We start from the raw sequence: 16,612 nt of genomic DNA, 5'->3' as shown, positions 1-16,612 counted from the left end.
CTTCACGATGACTGCCGAGTCTTAATCTCCTACCCCGAGTTTGGCCGCCAAACTAGATGACTCACGGCGATATGTTTTCGCATCGCGCTTCAAATGAAGTTGATTTGATATCACTGGCAATCATTTAATTGACAAATAGAAGTGCTGGGGTAGAAAAAAAGAATTTGTAGGTACTTAATTAGTTAGTATCATTTGTAGCGCAAACAAAATACTGATGCTGATGAGTTGCGTTCTCACTCGCGACTCCATCAGTCCATACATCTAGCGCGACTTCAAGCAGGGACTCGCGCGCGACTCCATCAGTCCATACATCTAGCGCGACTTCAAGCAGGGACTCGCGCGCGACTCTATCAGTCCATACATCTAGCGCGACTTCAAGCAGGGACTCGCGCGCGACTCTATCAGTCCATACATCTAGCGCGACTTCAAGCAGGGACTCGCGCGCGACTCTATCAGTCCATACATCTAGCGCGACTTCAAGCAGGGACTCGCGCGCGACTCTATCAGTCCATACATCTAGCGCGACTTCAAGCAGGGACTTGCGCGCGACTCTATCAGTCCATACATCTAGCGCGACTTCAAGCAGGGACTCGCGCGCGACTCTATCAGTCCATACATCTAGCGCGACTTCAAGCAGGGACTCGCGCGCGACTCTATCAGTCCATACATCTAGCGCGACTTCAAGCAGGGACTCGCGCGCGACTCTATCAGTCCATACATCTAGCGCGACTTCAAGCAGGGACTCGCGCGCGACTCTATCAGTCCATACATCTAGCGCGACTTCAAGCAGGGACTCGCGCGCGACTCTATCAGTCCATACATCTAGCGCGACTTCAAGCAGGGACTCGCGCGCGACTCTATCAGTCCATACATCTAGCGCGACTTCAAGCAGGGACTCGCGCGCGACTTCAAGCAGGGACTCGCGCGCGACTCCATCAGTCCATACATCTAGCGCGAAATCAAGCAGGGACTCGCGCGCGACTCCATCAGTCCATACATCTAGCGCGACTTCAAGCAGGGACTCGCGCGCGACTCCATCAGTCCATACATCTAGCGCGAAATCAAGCAGGGACTCGCGCGCGACTCCATCAGTCCATACATCTAGCGCGACTTCAAGCAGGGACTCGCGCGCGAAAACGCAACTCATGCTAGAATGCACCAAATAATACCTTATCATATCTAATCATTTTTTTTTGTACTTGAACAATGCACACCTTCACGTATACTACTTATAGAGGTACATATACCTACTTATGATAACATAACTGCGAACTGCCATGAATTGCTCCTTAAAACAACCGATAACTATCTAAGAAGCTTATCTGTATATAGCTTATCTTAATTTCCCAAAAAAACTGATTAACCTGTCTTATATTAATATATAAAAGGGGACTCATCCTAAGTAGATTACAGTATTTACAGTACTCGTGTGGGGACTATAAACAGTACTTTGTGCTCTTATTTACTTGATCTAAAGCTCCTGACAAAATGTCTTACTTTGGAAAAACGTTCACTTTCGAGAAACACGAGAAATTCGACGAGTTTCTTGCAGCTCTGGGTAAGTTTTTTTTATAATACCTAATATAATACTTGCATGTTTTTTTGCTGACATTTCTTTTGAAAGCGGTCAATTCACATCGTGATTTATTATTGAGTTGCATCGATAGCATCATCTTTCTTTAAAATAATGATGAAGCAAATGCTAATAGACCGATTTTTATTTTGTTTTCGTAAGTGTTATTTTTTTGTCCGATTTTTATAAGTATTAATTTTGGTACTACATTTTTGTAGTTTTTCATTGAGTTACGAAAATCCGATACGTTGTCGTAATTTAGGTACAGGAAGATTTTCGGACATACGATGAAATTGCGCTTAAATTGTACAGAATAGGGAACTCTATCTATCTATTCGATTCGATTTATCGGAATCTGACGAAAAAAAAAACGAAAATATGCCCTAAATAGTGCAAGTGCCACCCGATAAACCACGTAATTTCGATGACTATAGGTAGTAGATACCTAGGTACTCTCTAAAAATCTGAGCACCATAATTATAACAAAAATTAACGAATGAATGAAATGAAACGATTTTGATTTGATTTAAAATATTGTTTTCAGGAGTGCCAAAGGACAATATAGATGACTTCTGCTCCCAAAAAGCCACTCTCGTTTTGGAAAAAAATGGAGATACCTACACCCAGAAATATATGAACAAAACTACAAGTTTCAAGTCGGGCGTGGAGTTCGACGAGACCGTCAGAAATGGTGTTCAGGTACTTAATAATTAGCCATATATCCCCTTTTCTGGCAAATGTATATATTTATACAAAGTGTTATCAAAATCGGACAATTAGGGAAAATCAGATTACCTACTATTCTTCATGCCATTCTGGCGATTGACCAGCCCTCACCCTTATTACCAGTGGCGTAGCGTGAACTAATCTAGCCGTGGGCGAGGCTTCCGCGAGGCCCCTTTAAGTGTGAGGCCGTATTATACTCTTTTATATGAAAATATAGCAACCAATATTTGTGAAAGTCTGTATTCGCAAAACATTTTTTATATCAGTGGGTCTGTCCAATTCGTAGCAAGTGTTAAAGCAGGATATGGTATTGTTACACCAAGCGTATACCTAATAAAAATATGTCTAATTACTTAAATAACCGGATTAAATTGGATAAATAAGATATTTTTTTGATTCCAGTCCAAGACCACTTTCGTGGTGGAGGGTGACACTATCACGCAAACGCAAAAGTTTCCGGAAGGCCGCACTATCACCTTTAAGAAACAGTTCTCAGACAACAAGCTTGTCGTGGTAAGTTAAAATAAACTTATCAGAATACCTAATTGCGGCCTTTTAACGGCCTCCTAGCCTAGTCGGTAGTGACCCTGCCTACGAAGCAGGAGGTCCCGGGTTCGAATCCTGGTAAGGGCATTTATTTGTGTGTTCATCACAAATATTTGTTCCTGAGCTATGGATGTTTTCTATGTATAAGTATTTATATATACGTGTATTATATAAATATCCTCGTCTAGTGCCCACAACACAAGCCTTATTGAGCTTACTGTGGGACTAGGTCGATCTGTGTAAAATTGTCCTATAATATTTATTATTTATTTATTTAATTGGTACCTAGTGAAACAATAATATTCACCACACCAACGCAGGGAAAATACTAACTATACAATATTACTAATACAATCCAAATGAACGCTTTTAAAAAGGTTTTTGTCATTCAAAATCATCACTTAGGTAATAGTCAATTCCACCAACCAACATGACGAAACAACCAAAACATTAAACAACATTAATTGTGCGATTTAAAGGGGCCCACTGATTAACAGTCCGCCGGACGGTATCGGCCTGTCAGTTGTTCGGAACTGTCAAAATTTTATTCTAACTGACAGGCCGATACCCTCCGGCGGGCTGTTAATCAGTGGGCCCCTTAAGAGGAATTTCCTCCCGCGGACGCTCCGGCTGTGGAATAAGCTCCCTTCCGAGGTTTTCCCGGGGGTCTACTGTATGGGGTTCTTCAAAAAAGAAGTGTAAGTACAGGTTTTTAAAAGATCGGCAACGCACATGTTGGAGTTGCAGGCGTCCATAGGCTACGGTGACTGCTTACCATCAGGCGGGCCGTATACTTGTTTGCCACCGATGTGGTATTAAAAAAAAAACTCAAAATTTGTGTCAAATTACTTTGCCACGCTTATTGAATAAAAAGCAACTAAGATCTCATCAGTTTATGCCGAATAAAGATAGGCTTTACGTGCTGGTGTGGTGAAAAAGAATGCATAGCTATGGGATCCTTCTATAACCTACTAGTACCAGACTTAAAAACGTGAAATAAATCTAGTTAATTAATGATTTAAGTAGGTATTCACTTATGTATTCAAGTGAATAAATCACTCACTCCGACCGATTGACGACCGGTCTGGCCTAATGGGTAGTGACCCTGCCTATGAAGCCGATGGTCCCGGGTTCGAATCCCGGTAAGGGCATTTAGTTGTGTGATGACACAGATATTTGTTCCTGACTCATGGTTGTTTTCTATGTACATAAGTATTTATATATTATATATATCGTTGTCTAAGTACCCACAACACAAGCCTTCAGGGCTTACCGTGGGGCTTAGTCAATTCGTGTAAAAAAATGTCCTATAATATTTATTTATTCATTTATACAGCGCATGCACTATATTTAATATCTATTTAATTTATTTATTTTGCACCTATTTAATTTAATTTAATTAGTACCTACTTTTTAAGTTATAGGCTACTTATAGCTTTAATTTATAAATAATATTTAGCATGTAATTATTATTGTAATGTAATGGGTTCATACCTAAATAAATAACTTTTTTTTTTATATTTTGCCATTTGGCATGTGAAACTTGGAATTGTATACATATTTATGCAATACAAAAGGACCTAGCTATTCTTACACATAGATACTACTTGAACATTTAGAGTATTTACACCATACACATAGGTACCTACATTATTACTTTAAATTTCACAAGTATTAAATTAAAACTTAAAGCTATAGAATTCATCCAGACTATAAAACACAATAATTTATGCCATTTGTTTTTGAAATCGTTATATTTTAGTATCATTATCATCAAACACATTTAACAAAGCATATCTTGTTTTTAGAGCACCGTACAAAACTTTGTTCACGGTGCTCTTATGGGATCACTTCGGTCTTGCAAATCGGTTAAATGCGTTTTTCTCAAAGACCGTTTGATGTAGGTACCTAAAATTTGGAATAGTTATGGCAAGTACCATCACTAACACTGTGAATAAGTCAAAACTGCTTATTTTTTTTCAGACGGCTACCACCAGCGCTTGGGATGGCGTAGCTTACAGATACTACTCGGCGTAAACATTATCGCTCTCTCAGACCCGTTTGAATTAAATTAAATTAAATTAATGTTAATCATAAAAAAAGGTTAATATTTAAGTTGAAGGTCATAATAGCTTTTGGAAAACTCGAGTAAGATATTTAAAAAGTGTAGTTTTCATCAATATTATACACTTTTATGACATTCCAAAACGATTTCGTCAAGTGACAACCAAAACTCACTAACTCAAAAAATAGGTACCTACACAAATTCAACTTTGTTTTGGTTCTACTACGGTGGACTATGGCTCTGAACTCGTGGTAGTAATTAGTTAGTTCTGGTTGTCATCTGACGATTTACTTCCTATGTATTATTGTCGCACAGAGAAATAAATGGATATAACTGATATCATAATAAATCTTATCTTTAAATTAACTATAGAACCAATTTTATAAAACGTTATGAAATAAACCTGTTGTTTGTTTTGTTTTTCGCACTCTGATATAATAAAATTAATAAAATACCTAGAACAACGAACGAAAACATCACACTGATAAAGATATGGGGCGTTGATAGACGGCCTACATTTTGTAACAAACATTTCAATTCATATTGAATCTGTTTATAAGTCCTGCTTCCCCTTACGCAAAACTAAGTGAGTAAGAGCAGCATAGGTATATGTTATTAATCCTAGCGCACAATAAACAAAGAATAAACAAATTGCCTAATCTCACTGTGTCATATAAAGATAACATTATTGATGAAAATGACATACTTAACAAATTTTTAAGGACTAAGTTTAGACAATAAGTTGACGTGGAAAAAACAAATTGAAATTGTATTTAATAAGCTCACCAGATTTTCTCATAAATGCATTGTATAATCTAAGTAAAAGAGTTAACGAGTCTGCATACAACTTACTGACTGCCTATGAAGTATCAACACTAAGATACGGCGTCATGTTCTGGGGAAATTCCTCTGATCGCGAGGTTGCTTTTAAGATGCAAAAAAATGTTTAAGATCTGTTTGTAGATTACTGGAAACTTGTAAACCACATTTCATTAGGTTCAATATACTAACCCTGCCATGTCTATCCTGTCCATGATTTCTACTACGATTGGCTCTTCTTCTAAAAAGTTTGCCGACCCTTGGGATAATGAGGCGGGGAAGTGGGCAATTGCTGGCTAAGTATTTAATTTAAATCGATGACCTTAAGATCATATGTTTTCAGGGAAATAATTAGGTAATACTGACCATAAAGTAGGTACCTATAAATTGTTTGTTCTTAATTATGATCATTTATATAAGTTTTTTTTTGACTCTGGTACCTATTAAATTACACAGACTTGTAAAGGTCGTCCACTTAAAATTGATGATTGACTAGTACAAGTAACATTCGCATGGCAACTAAAGTAACTGCTGATAATGTAGCTGCGGTACTGTTGTGATGTGAAATTACTGCTGCGGGGTGGATTTCAGCACAAAAAATTTCACCATACAAAAAAAATTTTTTTTTAATGTTTAATTTAACACGATTCTAGCTGGGTAAAGTAATGGGGGGCTGTATATTGAGGATCATTTGTGGCTTATATTTGAAGTTATCGCTTTCGGAAAATAAAAACGCAAGATGGTGATGACAACCATGGTATGGTAATGACTCTTTTATAGACGGTAATGACACTGCATGTACGGTAATGACGATTTGGGAACTAATTTACATATGTATTAAAAACGTATTAAAAAAACAAAAACTTTTTTTAATTGTAAGACTTTAGAACTTTAATAAACATTACAAATAACATGTTTTTGAACATAAGACTAGCTACATAAATTATTTTTAGAAAATTATAAAAAATACATTTTATTCATATAAATAAATATATAACAAGTATTTTTATTGTATAATTTTAAATAATTTATGTTCCGAAATAGGCAATTTATGTATTCATTTATTTTTTTGGGTTTTTTCAATGTTAAATTATATTAACAATATTGTACTCTTATTATCAGTTTAAACCCGCATCTTCTTTTATCTACTGCATAACTTGGTATTTATGTCATATTATAAAATTACTGGCTTACCAATGAGCTTAATTTTTATGATATATTACTTTTTTTTGATAGTTTGATTCATTGCACAAGTTTGTATTTTTGTTGTTTTATTAATTAACTTTAAAAATAGCTATAATGATTTAAATCCATATCTTCTTCTTTCCAGTCGTATCCTCATTGCTGAGGGTCGTGATTACCAACGCTTAATACCACTTTCTTCCAGGCACTCCTATCCTGCGCCATTTGCAGGCAGGTCTGGGCCTTGGGTCCTGCATATGCCTTTACTGTGTCTATCCACCGGGTAGGCGCTCTTCCTCTACTTCTCTTCCCTTCTACGTGACCGACCATTATCAATACCTCTAGACTATCTTCGCGTCTAGCCACGTGTCCGAAGAATCGAAGTATGCGCTGTGTGCAAATAGTGGAGAGTCGTGTTCGAATTTTCAGCTGGCTAAGGATTGATTCGTTTGTGCGGCGGTCCGTCCACTTGATCCCCAGCATTTTCCGCCAACACCACATTTCGAACGCATCAATCCTTTCCTTTGTTCTTGCCTTCAGGGTCCACGTTTCTGACGCATATAGAAAGATGGAGAAGATTAGGGTCCGCATTAAATTCACTTTTGTTTTCACGCGTATTCCGCGGTTCTTCCATATCTTCTCCAATCTTTTTACCGCGGCTTTTGCCATCTGACCTCTGCGCACCACCTCTTTGTCGCAGTCGCCATTGGATCGTATTAGAGAGCCCAGGTATATGAAATCGTCCACAGTATCCAGATCTTGGAGTTCGTACGTACGTGGCGCAGTGTTGTTCCTGTCTACGAACATCAGCTTGGTCTTGCCTCTATTGATTCTCAAGCCGTACTCCAAGCTGACTGTTTCCAGGGTCCTCAACATTTCCGCTAACTCCTCCTCGTTCGATCCCACCAGAGTCGTATCGTCGGCGAAGCGTAGATTATTTATGCGATTTCCTCCTATCTTTACACCGCCATTCCAGTTTTCCAGTACTCTACGCATAATGTGTTCTCCAACCAGATTAAAAAGTACAGGGGAGAGTATACAGCCCTGGCGGACTCCACGTTCTGGCTTAAAATTGCCTGAGACGGTGTTATCTAGCCTTACTTTCGACTGTCCATCTAGGTATAAGTTTTGAATCAGAAACCTTAGGTGCTCGGGTATGCCCATCTCATCCATGACTCGCAGCATATGACTCCAGTTAATACAGTCGAACGCTTTTGCGTAGTCTATAAAACATAGTGCTAACGGTATGGGTTGAATTCCCGACTTTTTTCTATTAACTGTCTCAAGTTAAATATTTGCTCACGCGTCCCTCTGTTTTTAACAAAACCGGCTTGTTCCCTGGAAATCACTTTGTCACTGTAGTAGGCTAGTCTCTCTTTAATAATATAGAGAAGAATTTTGCTCGCATGTGATATCATCGAGATAGTCCTATAGTTCTCGCATTTGCGTGTCGATCCTTTTTTATGCAGTGGTACTACGATCGACTCTATCCAGTCTTCTGGCCACTGGCCCGTACGCCAAACCTTGAGGCATATGGTATGGATCAGTTTAGTACCGGCGTTTCCTAATTGTTTTAGTATTTGTGCTGTTATTCCGTCACTGCCAGGTGCCTTCTGTTTTAGTTTCCCGATAGCAAGTTCCACTTCCCGAAGGAGAATGTCAGGTTCTTTAGTATTGTAGTCCATTCTCTCGTCACCTTCTTCGGATGCGTTACTCCTATAAAGACTCTGACAGTACGATCTCCATCGCTCTAGTACTAATGCCGTGTCAACAATAGGCACTCCCTTTTCATCTTCTACTGTCCAACTCTTAGGTTTAAATTCTCTTGCAAGAAATTTCACTTTTTGAAACATATCTCGAGCGTGAGCTTTTTGGGCGTTTTTCTCTAACTCCTGGCATACTGTATCCAAATAGGCACTTCTGTCTCTTCTGCACAGGTTCTGCACCTTGCTATGCAACTTTGAGTAACGTTGCCGCCGCTCCTCCGTGGTTATGCCACTCTCTTTAAGGGCTTTCCTCTCCAGAACAGCGGACCAGGCTTCATCACTCATCCATTCTGCCTTAGGGCGATTTTCACTCCGGTCTTGCCGTACTCGTTGAACTGTTGTAGTGAGTGTCACCTTCAGCTTCTCCCAAGTTGCGTTGGCTGACTCAAAATCGTCTACTTCGATGTCGTTGAGTGGGGTCTTTACTTGCTCTTTAAATGCTGCTAGTTGAGACTCAGAAAGCGTCACCGTTGCCCTGATGGTGTTGCTCTTGGGTGCCTTCAGCCGCACTCTAAGTGTGACTGCCAGAAGTTGGTGGTCACTGCCACAGTCTGCCCCTGGTCTCGTCTTTGTGTTTAAGATAGAAGAGCGCCATCGCTTCCCTATGAGAACAAAGTCTATCTGGTTCTTATACTTCCCATTGGGGGAGCGCCAAGTCCACAGCCTCCGTGGGTGCTGTTGAAACCATGTGTTCATTATGGTGGTTCCTTGCTCCGCGCAGAAGTCTAGCAGTCTTTGTCCCCGCTCGTTCCTCACTCCTAGACCAAATTTTCCTACGACGTCCCTAAGATCGTCATCGAGTGTAGTCGTGCCGACCTTGGCATTGAAGTCACCCAACACAACCGTCACTTCTTTGTTTGGTGTTCTTTGATACACGTCTCTAAGGGTTGCATAGAAAGCCGTTATATCTTCGACTGATGACTCCAGTGTTGGCGCATACACCTGTATGAGGTTGATTGGACATGGATGTGCTGAAATCCTGAGCTTCACAACTCGATCGCTAACCGTGTCATATCCCATCACTTTTTCCGACAACTTCTTGGATATTAAAAAGCCGACTCCGCTAAAAACGTTATCCGGTGTACCGGAATTTATCTGGAGGTTGCCAGTTGGAGATGTGAAATGGCCACTTTCCCTTATATGCGTCTCGCTGAATCCCAGGATATCGATTCCGTACCTCTCCATCTCTCGCTCTATGATTTCAATTTTGCCGGCTTTTAGAAGGCCTCTGACGTTCCAGGTAGCTATTTTCAAGACCTCCTTCATGGTTTGTCTACGTTTTATTGGTGGCATCTGATCGACAGTAGCCCATTTTCTACCAACAGCCTGTCGATGCGCTGTTTTGTAGCCGGTCGCCAATTTCACACCAGGGGGCCCGGACCCGCCCTGGCGCCGGGTGTCAGCCGGGTGGCCCGACAAACCATTCCGTGTAGTGTTGCTATGCATGGTAATTTTCTTGGGATAAATCAGTAACGGTAGTGTCCCATTCCTTTCCGTCCCAGTCTTTTAGAGGTTATTTAATCCTCACGGCCTCTGTTGCCGCCCTTTAATTCAGGGTGTCGGGTTATTTGCCGCCGCCCGATGCTCGGCGTTGTTACTCGTTTAGCACCACCCGGGGGGCACGTGTGGGGTAGTGGAAGGTAATTCCCACGGACGCGAGCAACTTCACCCCCCAATCCATATATATGTTGTTTAATAGCTAAACATTAATATATAATCAGTGTTTTATAAGTTGCAAGACCCCTACTTGTAATGCATGTCATAAGTTACAAAATGTTAGGTATTGGGTCCGGTGACTACCCAATGGTATAATTATTAATTGCTGTAATTATATACATCAATTAATATAATATTATCAAAAAACATAAAGCCATCACGATAGTGAGCCAGTACCGTAGCCTATGGTCGCTTAAAACTTAATATATGTTGCTTGTTTAAATACTTTGTTTTAACACGACTAACATGCAATTACAGACTCTAAGTTGCACGATTTACATTATTAGATTATAAAAAAAAAAAACATTTATATGTTCTAAGTTCTAAATGACCTAAATTTTGCCTACTTCAGTCAAAATGTTAATTAAAAACTAAGCATCCTCTAGTGTGAAAGAAATAGTTATATCTTCTTGTACATTTATTCTACATTTATAAGGTAGACATTATATAGTGTTAGAAGACATAGAGAACGTTTTTCAAACATACAGCTTAATTTCATAATGAATTATAGCAAAATAACTAGAAAAGTTTCTGAGAACCGTCATCACCATACACATGAAATCATCACCGGTCGTCATTTTTTCCCGGTGATGATGGGTATGGTGTTGACGATTTGAGAGTTTCTTGTTTTTATTTCTAGAATACGAATAATAGTAGTTAATGTCTATGCTACACAATAAACTTCATGTAGTTTGCCATTCATTTCAGTAATTATTTCTAATATATCATTTGTAACTTTTTTAAACCAAAGCATAACGGTGATGATGCTCTGTTGTGACAAACTACGTTTTACAAATTTGTTCGTAATATTTCTCACGATTCAGTGATGTGACTTTATAGTGAAATCATTTTCGGCATTCTATACTAAAGTGAAAAATAGGGCAAGGACCTTTAGCGGTATTTCGTTGTTCATACACCGAGATAAGCTCACATTGACATTACCATGACGGTGTTGACGAATATGCGTGACAAAATTTTAAATATTTTTAAATGTACTTTCTCGGTGAAGGAATTATTGCATATTTTTTCATGTGTTAAACAACAACATGGAAAAGATATAAGTAAAAGAAAAATCGCAATCGTACGATAGGTATGCTATAATTTTCACTGCAAACAAAAAGGTTCAGATTTTTCCGGTCGACGGTGATGATTTTAGACACATAAAACATTTTATATAAAAAAAACTATTAAGTTATTGGAGATGGTAATTGAAGGAACATGAAGATAATAGTTCTTAAAAACATATAAAAAAGTTGCAACTCGCACAACCTACTAGTTTTTTTTATAAAGACCGAACCATAAGTTTTCGCTGGATTTTGAAATCCACCCTGCGGCGTCTATGCTGCTGCTATTAAGCAAGCAATAATACTTTATTCTCTAATAAGGGAGGGTACTGAAATTTCAAAATTCAATTGTTTACGCTACTATATTATATGATCATTTTATTGCTAGACACTCCAAGGCCTTGTTGGGTTTTAATGACTATTAGGTACTGTTTTATTGACACTGATTTCAATAAGTGACCCCATGCATAGAAATTTGTTAGCAATTATGGTTCGCACGTTAAGCCACGTTAATGAACGAAAATCTTTTCACTCAGGTCATAAAACGCACCCTGCTCGGTGACCCAGAAATCTGAAGTGCAACAAATAATACCTAATCATATCTAATCAATTGTTTTGCAGCACTTGAACAGTATACACCTTCACGTACACTACATACACATTGATAATTGATAAAACTGATCCTTAAAACTACCGATAACTATAGAAGAAATGTATCTATATATATAGCTTATCTTAATCTCCCACAAAAACTGATTAACCTGTCTATAGATTAATATAAAAAGGGAACTCATTCTATTTAGGTTAACTGCAACTCATTGGCGCCGACAGTACTCGTGTGGGGACTATAAACGGTACTTTGTGCTCTTATTTGATCTGAAAGTTCCTGACAAAATGTCTTACTTCGGAAAAACGTTCACTTTCGAGAAACACGAGAAATTCGACGAGTTCCTTGCAGCTCTGGGTAAGTTTTTTTAATACCATATAAAGTTTCCTTAGAAGTTTTTTGCTGATATTTCGAATTGAAAGCAGTCAGTTCACTTTGTGGTTTGTTTACTGAGTTGCATCGCTGCTCCATATTTCTGTTAAGAAGTAGATGCTATTTGGTCGATTTTCATTTTATTTTCTTGATTGGGGAAAAAAATTGTTGTCGATTCTGTTTTTTAATCGATTTTGATAAAAATGTATTCATAATTTTAGTAAGTCTGAGAAGTCGTCATTGTAGGCGAATTAAACAAGAAATCCCAATACACAAACAATAAACAAATGTAGCTAAACCTATGCAATTATCCATTGTTCCAAAATCGCATACGTTTTCGACAGGACGAATTTTTATAACATTACGGTGAAATTGAGCTCATATTGTACCTATGAGCCCATATGCTGTTGCTGCCTACGGGTGTCACATGCGCGTTGTTAGTCATTTAACGCATTCAGGGGGCGTGGCCTAGGAACAAACTTGTATGACGGTGAACGCACATGTGCGTCGGGGGCAGTGAATGTGTTAAAATCCTCTATAAGTACTCCCTAAAAATCCTATGCCGCATCTGTTCTTCTGAGCTCCATATAAAAATTAAAAACAATATTTTCAGGAGTGCCAAAGGAAAAAATTGATGAAATCTGCTCCCAAAAAGCCACACTCATTTTGGAGAAAAATGGTGATACCTACACCCAGAAATTATTGAACAAAACTACCAGTTTCCAGCCGGGCGTGGAGTTGGACGAGACCGTCGGTGATGGACATCAGGTAATCATTTCCATATATCCCCTTTTCTGACAGCTGTATATATTTATACAAGGTTTTATCCAAATGGGACAGTTAGAGAAACTCAGATACCTATTATTCTTCATGCCAGACATTCTGGCGATTGACCAGCCATCACCCTTATTACCTAGGCAATAGAGTTCACTGAAACACATCAAGCAAGAGAGTGGGTAAATCGGTGGCGTGTGCAAATTATACTCACTTACATAGTAAAAAATATGTCCAATTACTTAAATAGCCGGATTAAATTGGGTAAATAAGATATATAGAATTTGGTTTTTGATTCCAGTGCAAGTCCACCTTCGTGGTGGAGGGTGACACTGTCACGCAAACGCAAAAGTTTCAAGACGGCCGCACTATCACCTTTAAGAAACAGTTTTCAGACAACAAACTTGTCGTGGTAAGTTAAAAAAAACCTATCATATAGTCTGACAAAAAAGAGTAGAAATTAAAAAGTGGCAATACTGTAGTGTCGTCCCTTTAAAATTTATATAAGAAAAAGGGACGACACTACTGTAATGCCACTTTTAAATTTCTATTCTTTTTTGTCAGACTCTACTAATGGCGTACGCTAGTTAGTTGGCGCGGCGCGGTTGCAATCGGTTGCATGGAGCGGGTGAGCGGGTTAATGTGGGGTTAACGAAAAATTGTATGAGCATTAATGTGGGGTTAACGAAAAATAGTATGAGCAACCAACGCTAATTGGCGCGGACGCGTGCGACGGATTTCATGACACCCGTGTGCGTGCGCCCGCTACTTGCACCCGCGCCAGAGGGGCTACCGCGAAAACCGAAATTCGCAAATTGCGGGGATCTTTCTCTTTTACTCCAATGAAGGCGTAATTAGAGTGACAGAGAAAAATGCCCGCAATTTGCGAACTTCGATTTTCGCGGTTATAGCCCTGAGGGCCAACCGCGAACCACGTTCGACGTGTTGCCTCTCCGTCGCACTCGTAAATTCGTATGTAAGTGTGACAGGGAGGCAACACGTCTAACGTGGATGGCGGTAAGCCCTCAGCTAGCGGGCGCTCTAATGCCGAGTGAAACAAAAACAAGGTTCACTAGACCAACGCAAGGACTAACTGTAAAAAATTACAATTCAAATCCAAATAAAGCTTTTATTTATCATTCAAAATTATCACTTAAGTAATAGTCTGTTTCCCGCAGTCAACGCGAGGAAACAACTGCATCAAATTACTTTGCACTCTTGTGGATAAAATGCAACTTTCACACCAGTTTTTGACGAATAAAGATAAGCTTTACATGGTGAGAAAAAGCATAGGAATTTTTTCGATTATCTACCAGAGTTCCGTACAGAATCACGGTTCCAAAACAGTTGCATTCCACTTTAAAGACATGAAATAAAAGTATTGTTTTAGTTATTAATATGAAACCTATTAGAACATTAAGCAAACTTGTTTTTTTCAGACGGCTACCAACAGCGCATGGGATGGCGTAGCCTACAGATACTACTCTGCGTAAACATTATCACTCTCTCAGACCAGTTTGAATTATAGTTATTTGTACAACAAGAGATCAAAGTTTCATATTTCTTCGAGTGCTTATATTGAGTCCCGTGCAAGCGAAAGATTCTATAATTTCTAAAGATTAAATAATTCTATAGAATCTTGACCGTAGTAAGGGATTCAAAAGCGCACGAGATGTACATAACTTTGATCTCGTGTAGTACACAAAATTTTTCACCCTAAGCAGTGAGAACATACGTAGAGGAACAGAGATAATAGAACCCAAGAAATCGTGGCAGTAATTAGTGAGTTTTGGTTGTCACCCTGATCTGATGATTTAATACTCCCTGTGTTATTGTTGCACAAAGAAATAAATGGAAATACATAACTGATATCATAAAAAATGTTATCTTTAAATTAACTCCGATAGTCTAATAAAATACCTAGAATGACTACCGAAAATACAATGTGCAAAGTCTAAAGGTTATAGCCCGCTCCACACTCGTGCGCGAATCGCGGCGTGAAGCCGCGGACGCGAGTGTGGAGCGGGCTTATCACACTGATACAGATAGACCGGGAGATAGTGACACATTTTACTGGGTCATTTGTACCAGTATGGCGGTTCGTCAGGGGTCTAAGTACGTAATGAAGGAAAAAAAAATGATTGTCATAGCGCTGGTACCGGCGGCTCAATCGCGTGGGCGTTACTCGAACATGTCGGATAAAATACGAGTGTCGAACGATTTGTTCCACAAAAATCCTCGTATTTTCCGATAGTCCATAAAAAAGAAGTAGGCGGTAGCGTAATGCCATACTTCTCCGGTGTGACTTACAGCCCGCCATACTGAGGCGAACACATTAATTTAAAAGAAAACAATTCAATCATTTGTGCCAAGCTAATTTTTGCACAGGTGATCATCGTCGAGCAGCCATTCATGGACATCACCATGCCATACTCTTCGGACGGTTCCAAATGGCCGCCATACCGCCGCAAGGGAGTTAAGTTTTTTTTTTTTTTGATAAACGATTTGTACCAGTATTGCATTTAAATTTTTGGAGAGTATTTGATAAAATGTGACCGTTATTATAATTGCCATACTTATAGTAGGAGGAAAAAGTGCTGCCATACTTGAAAAACTTATTTAATCGCTACGTTTCAAAAATACGACTATACAATACGTAAAATAATGTTTTACAGCATGGCATCATCATATTCTGTTTGTTTGGATACAATTATACCTAAAAAAAATATTCCAGATTATAACTACGGGGCGGACGACTGTGAGACTTAAGCCAAGACTTAAAATAAAAAAAAAAATTTGACGATTTGTACCAGTATGGCATTTGGATTTTTGGAAATTATATGATGCAATGTGACCATTATTATATTTGCCATACTTCTAATAGGGGGAAAAAGGGGCACCATACTTGAAATAAAAAATAAAAATTGTACATATTTGCCACCTCCTACAGGTATGGCATTATGAGATTTCCATTTATGATCACACAGAAAGTGTTGAAAAAAAATTTCAAGATGGTACAAATCGTTTAGCAATATAAAAAAAAATAACTCCCTTGCGGCGGTATGGCGGCCATTTGGAACCATCCGAAAAGTATGGCATGCTGATGTCCATGAATGGCTGCTCGACGATGATCACCTGTGCAAAAATTAGCTTGGCACAAATGATTGAATTGTTTTTTTTAAATTAATGTGATCGCCTCAGTATGGTGGGCTGTAAGTCACACCGGAGAAGTATGGCATTACGCTACCGCCTACTTCTTTTTTATGGACTATCGGAAAATACGAGGATTTTTGTGGAACAAATCGTTCGACACTCGTATTTTATCCGACACGTTCGACTAACGCCCACGCGATTGGGCCGCCGGTACCAGCGCTATGACCATAATTTTTATTTCCTTCATTA

The 16,612-nt window shown here is 39.0% G+C and overlaps 1 protein-coding gene across 1 annotated transcript; it reads left to right on the top strand.

Annotated features, from left to right (window-relative positions):
• Positions 1 to 1,311: 1,311 nt before the first annotated feature.
• On the top strand, positions 1,312 to 14,787 carry LOC134800321 (uncharacterized). The gene is made up of 8 exons (XM_063772821.1): positions 1,312 to 1,558; positions 2,118 to 2,272; positions 2,702 to 2,812; positions 4,829 to 4,878; positions 12,261 to 12,421; positions 13,050 to 13,204; positions 13,512 to 13,622; positions 14,650 to 14,787. Exons 1-8 carry the CDS (start codon positions 1,489 to 1,491, stop codon positions 14,701 to 14,703), a joined length of 867 nt encoding a protein of 288 aa, XP_063628891.1. The 5' UTR covers positions 1,312 to 1,488; the 3' UTR covers positions 14,704 to 14,787.
• Positions 14,788 to 16,612: the final 1,825 nt, after the last annotated feature.

This window comes from Cydia splendana, chromosome 19 (assembly GCF_910591565.1).
Source record: "Cydia splendana chromosome 19, ilCydSple1.2, whole genome shotgun sequence".
NCBI classification, from domain to species: domain Eukaryota; kingdom Metazoa; phylum Arthropoda; class Insecta; order Lepidoptera; family Tortricidae; genus Cydia; species Cydia splendana.
This window is presented reverse-complemented; position numbering and strand designations above follow the sequence as displayed.

Coding starts and splice junctions, on each gene's coding strand:
- LOC134800321 (XM_063772821.1), top strand. CDS start 1,489: ATGTCTTACTTTGGAAAAACGTTCACTTTCGAGAAACACGAGAAATTC. Junction 1,559..2,117: donor CGAGTTTCTTGCAGCTCTGG/GTAAGTTTTTTT, acceptor TATTGTTTTCAG/GAGTGCCAAAGGACAATATA. Junction 13,623..14,649: donor CAGACAACAAACTTGTCGTG/GTAAGTTAAAAA, acceptor TGTTTTTTTCAG/ACGGCTACCAACAGCGCATG.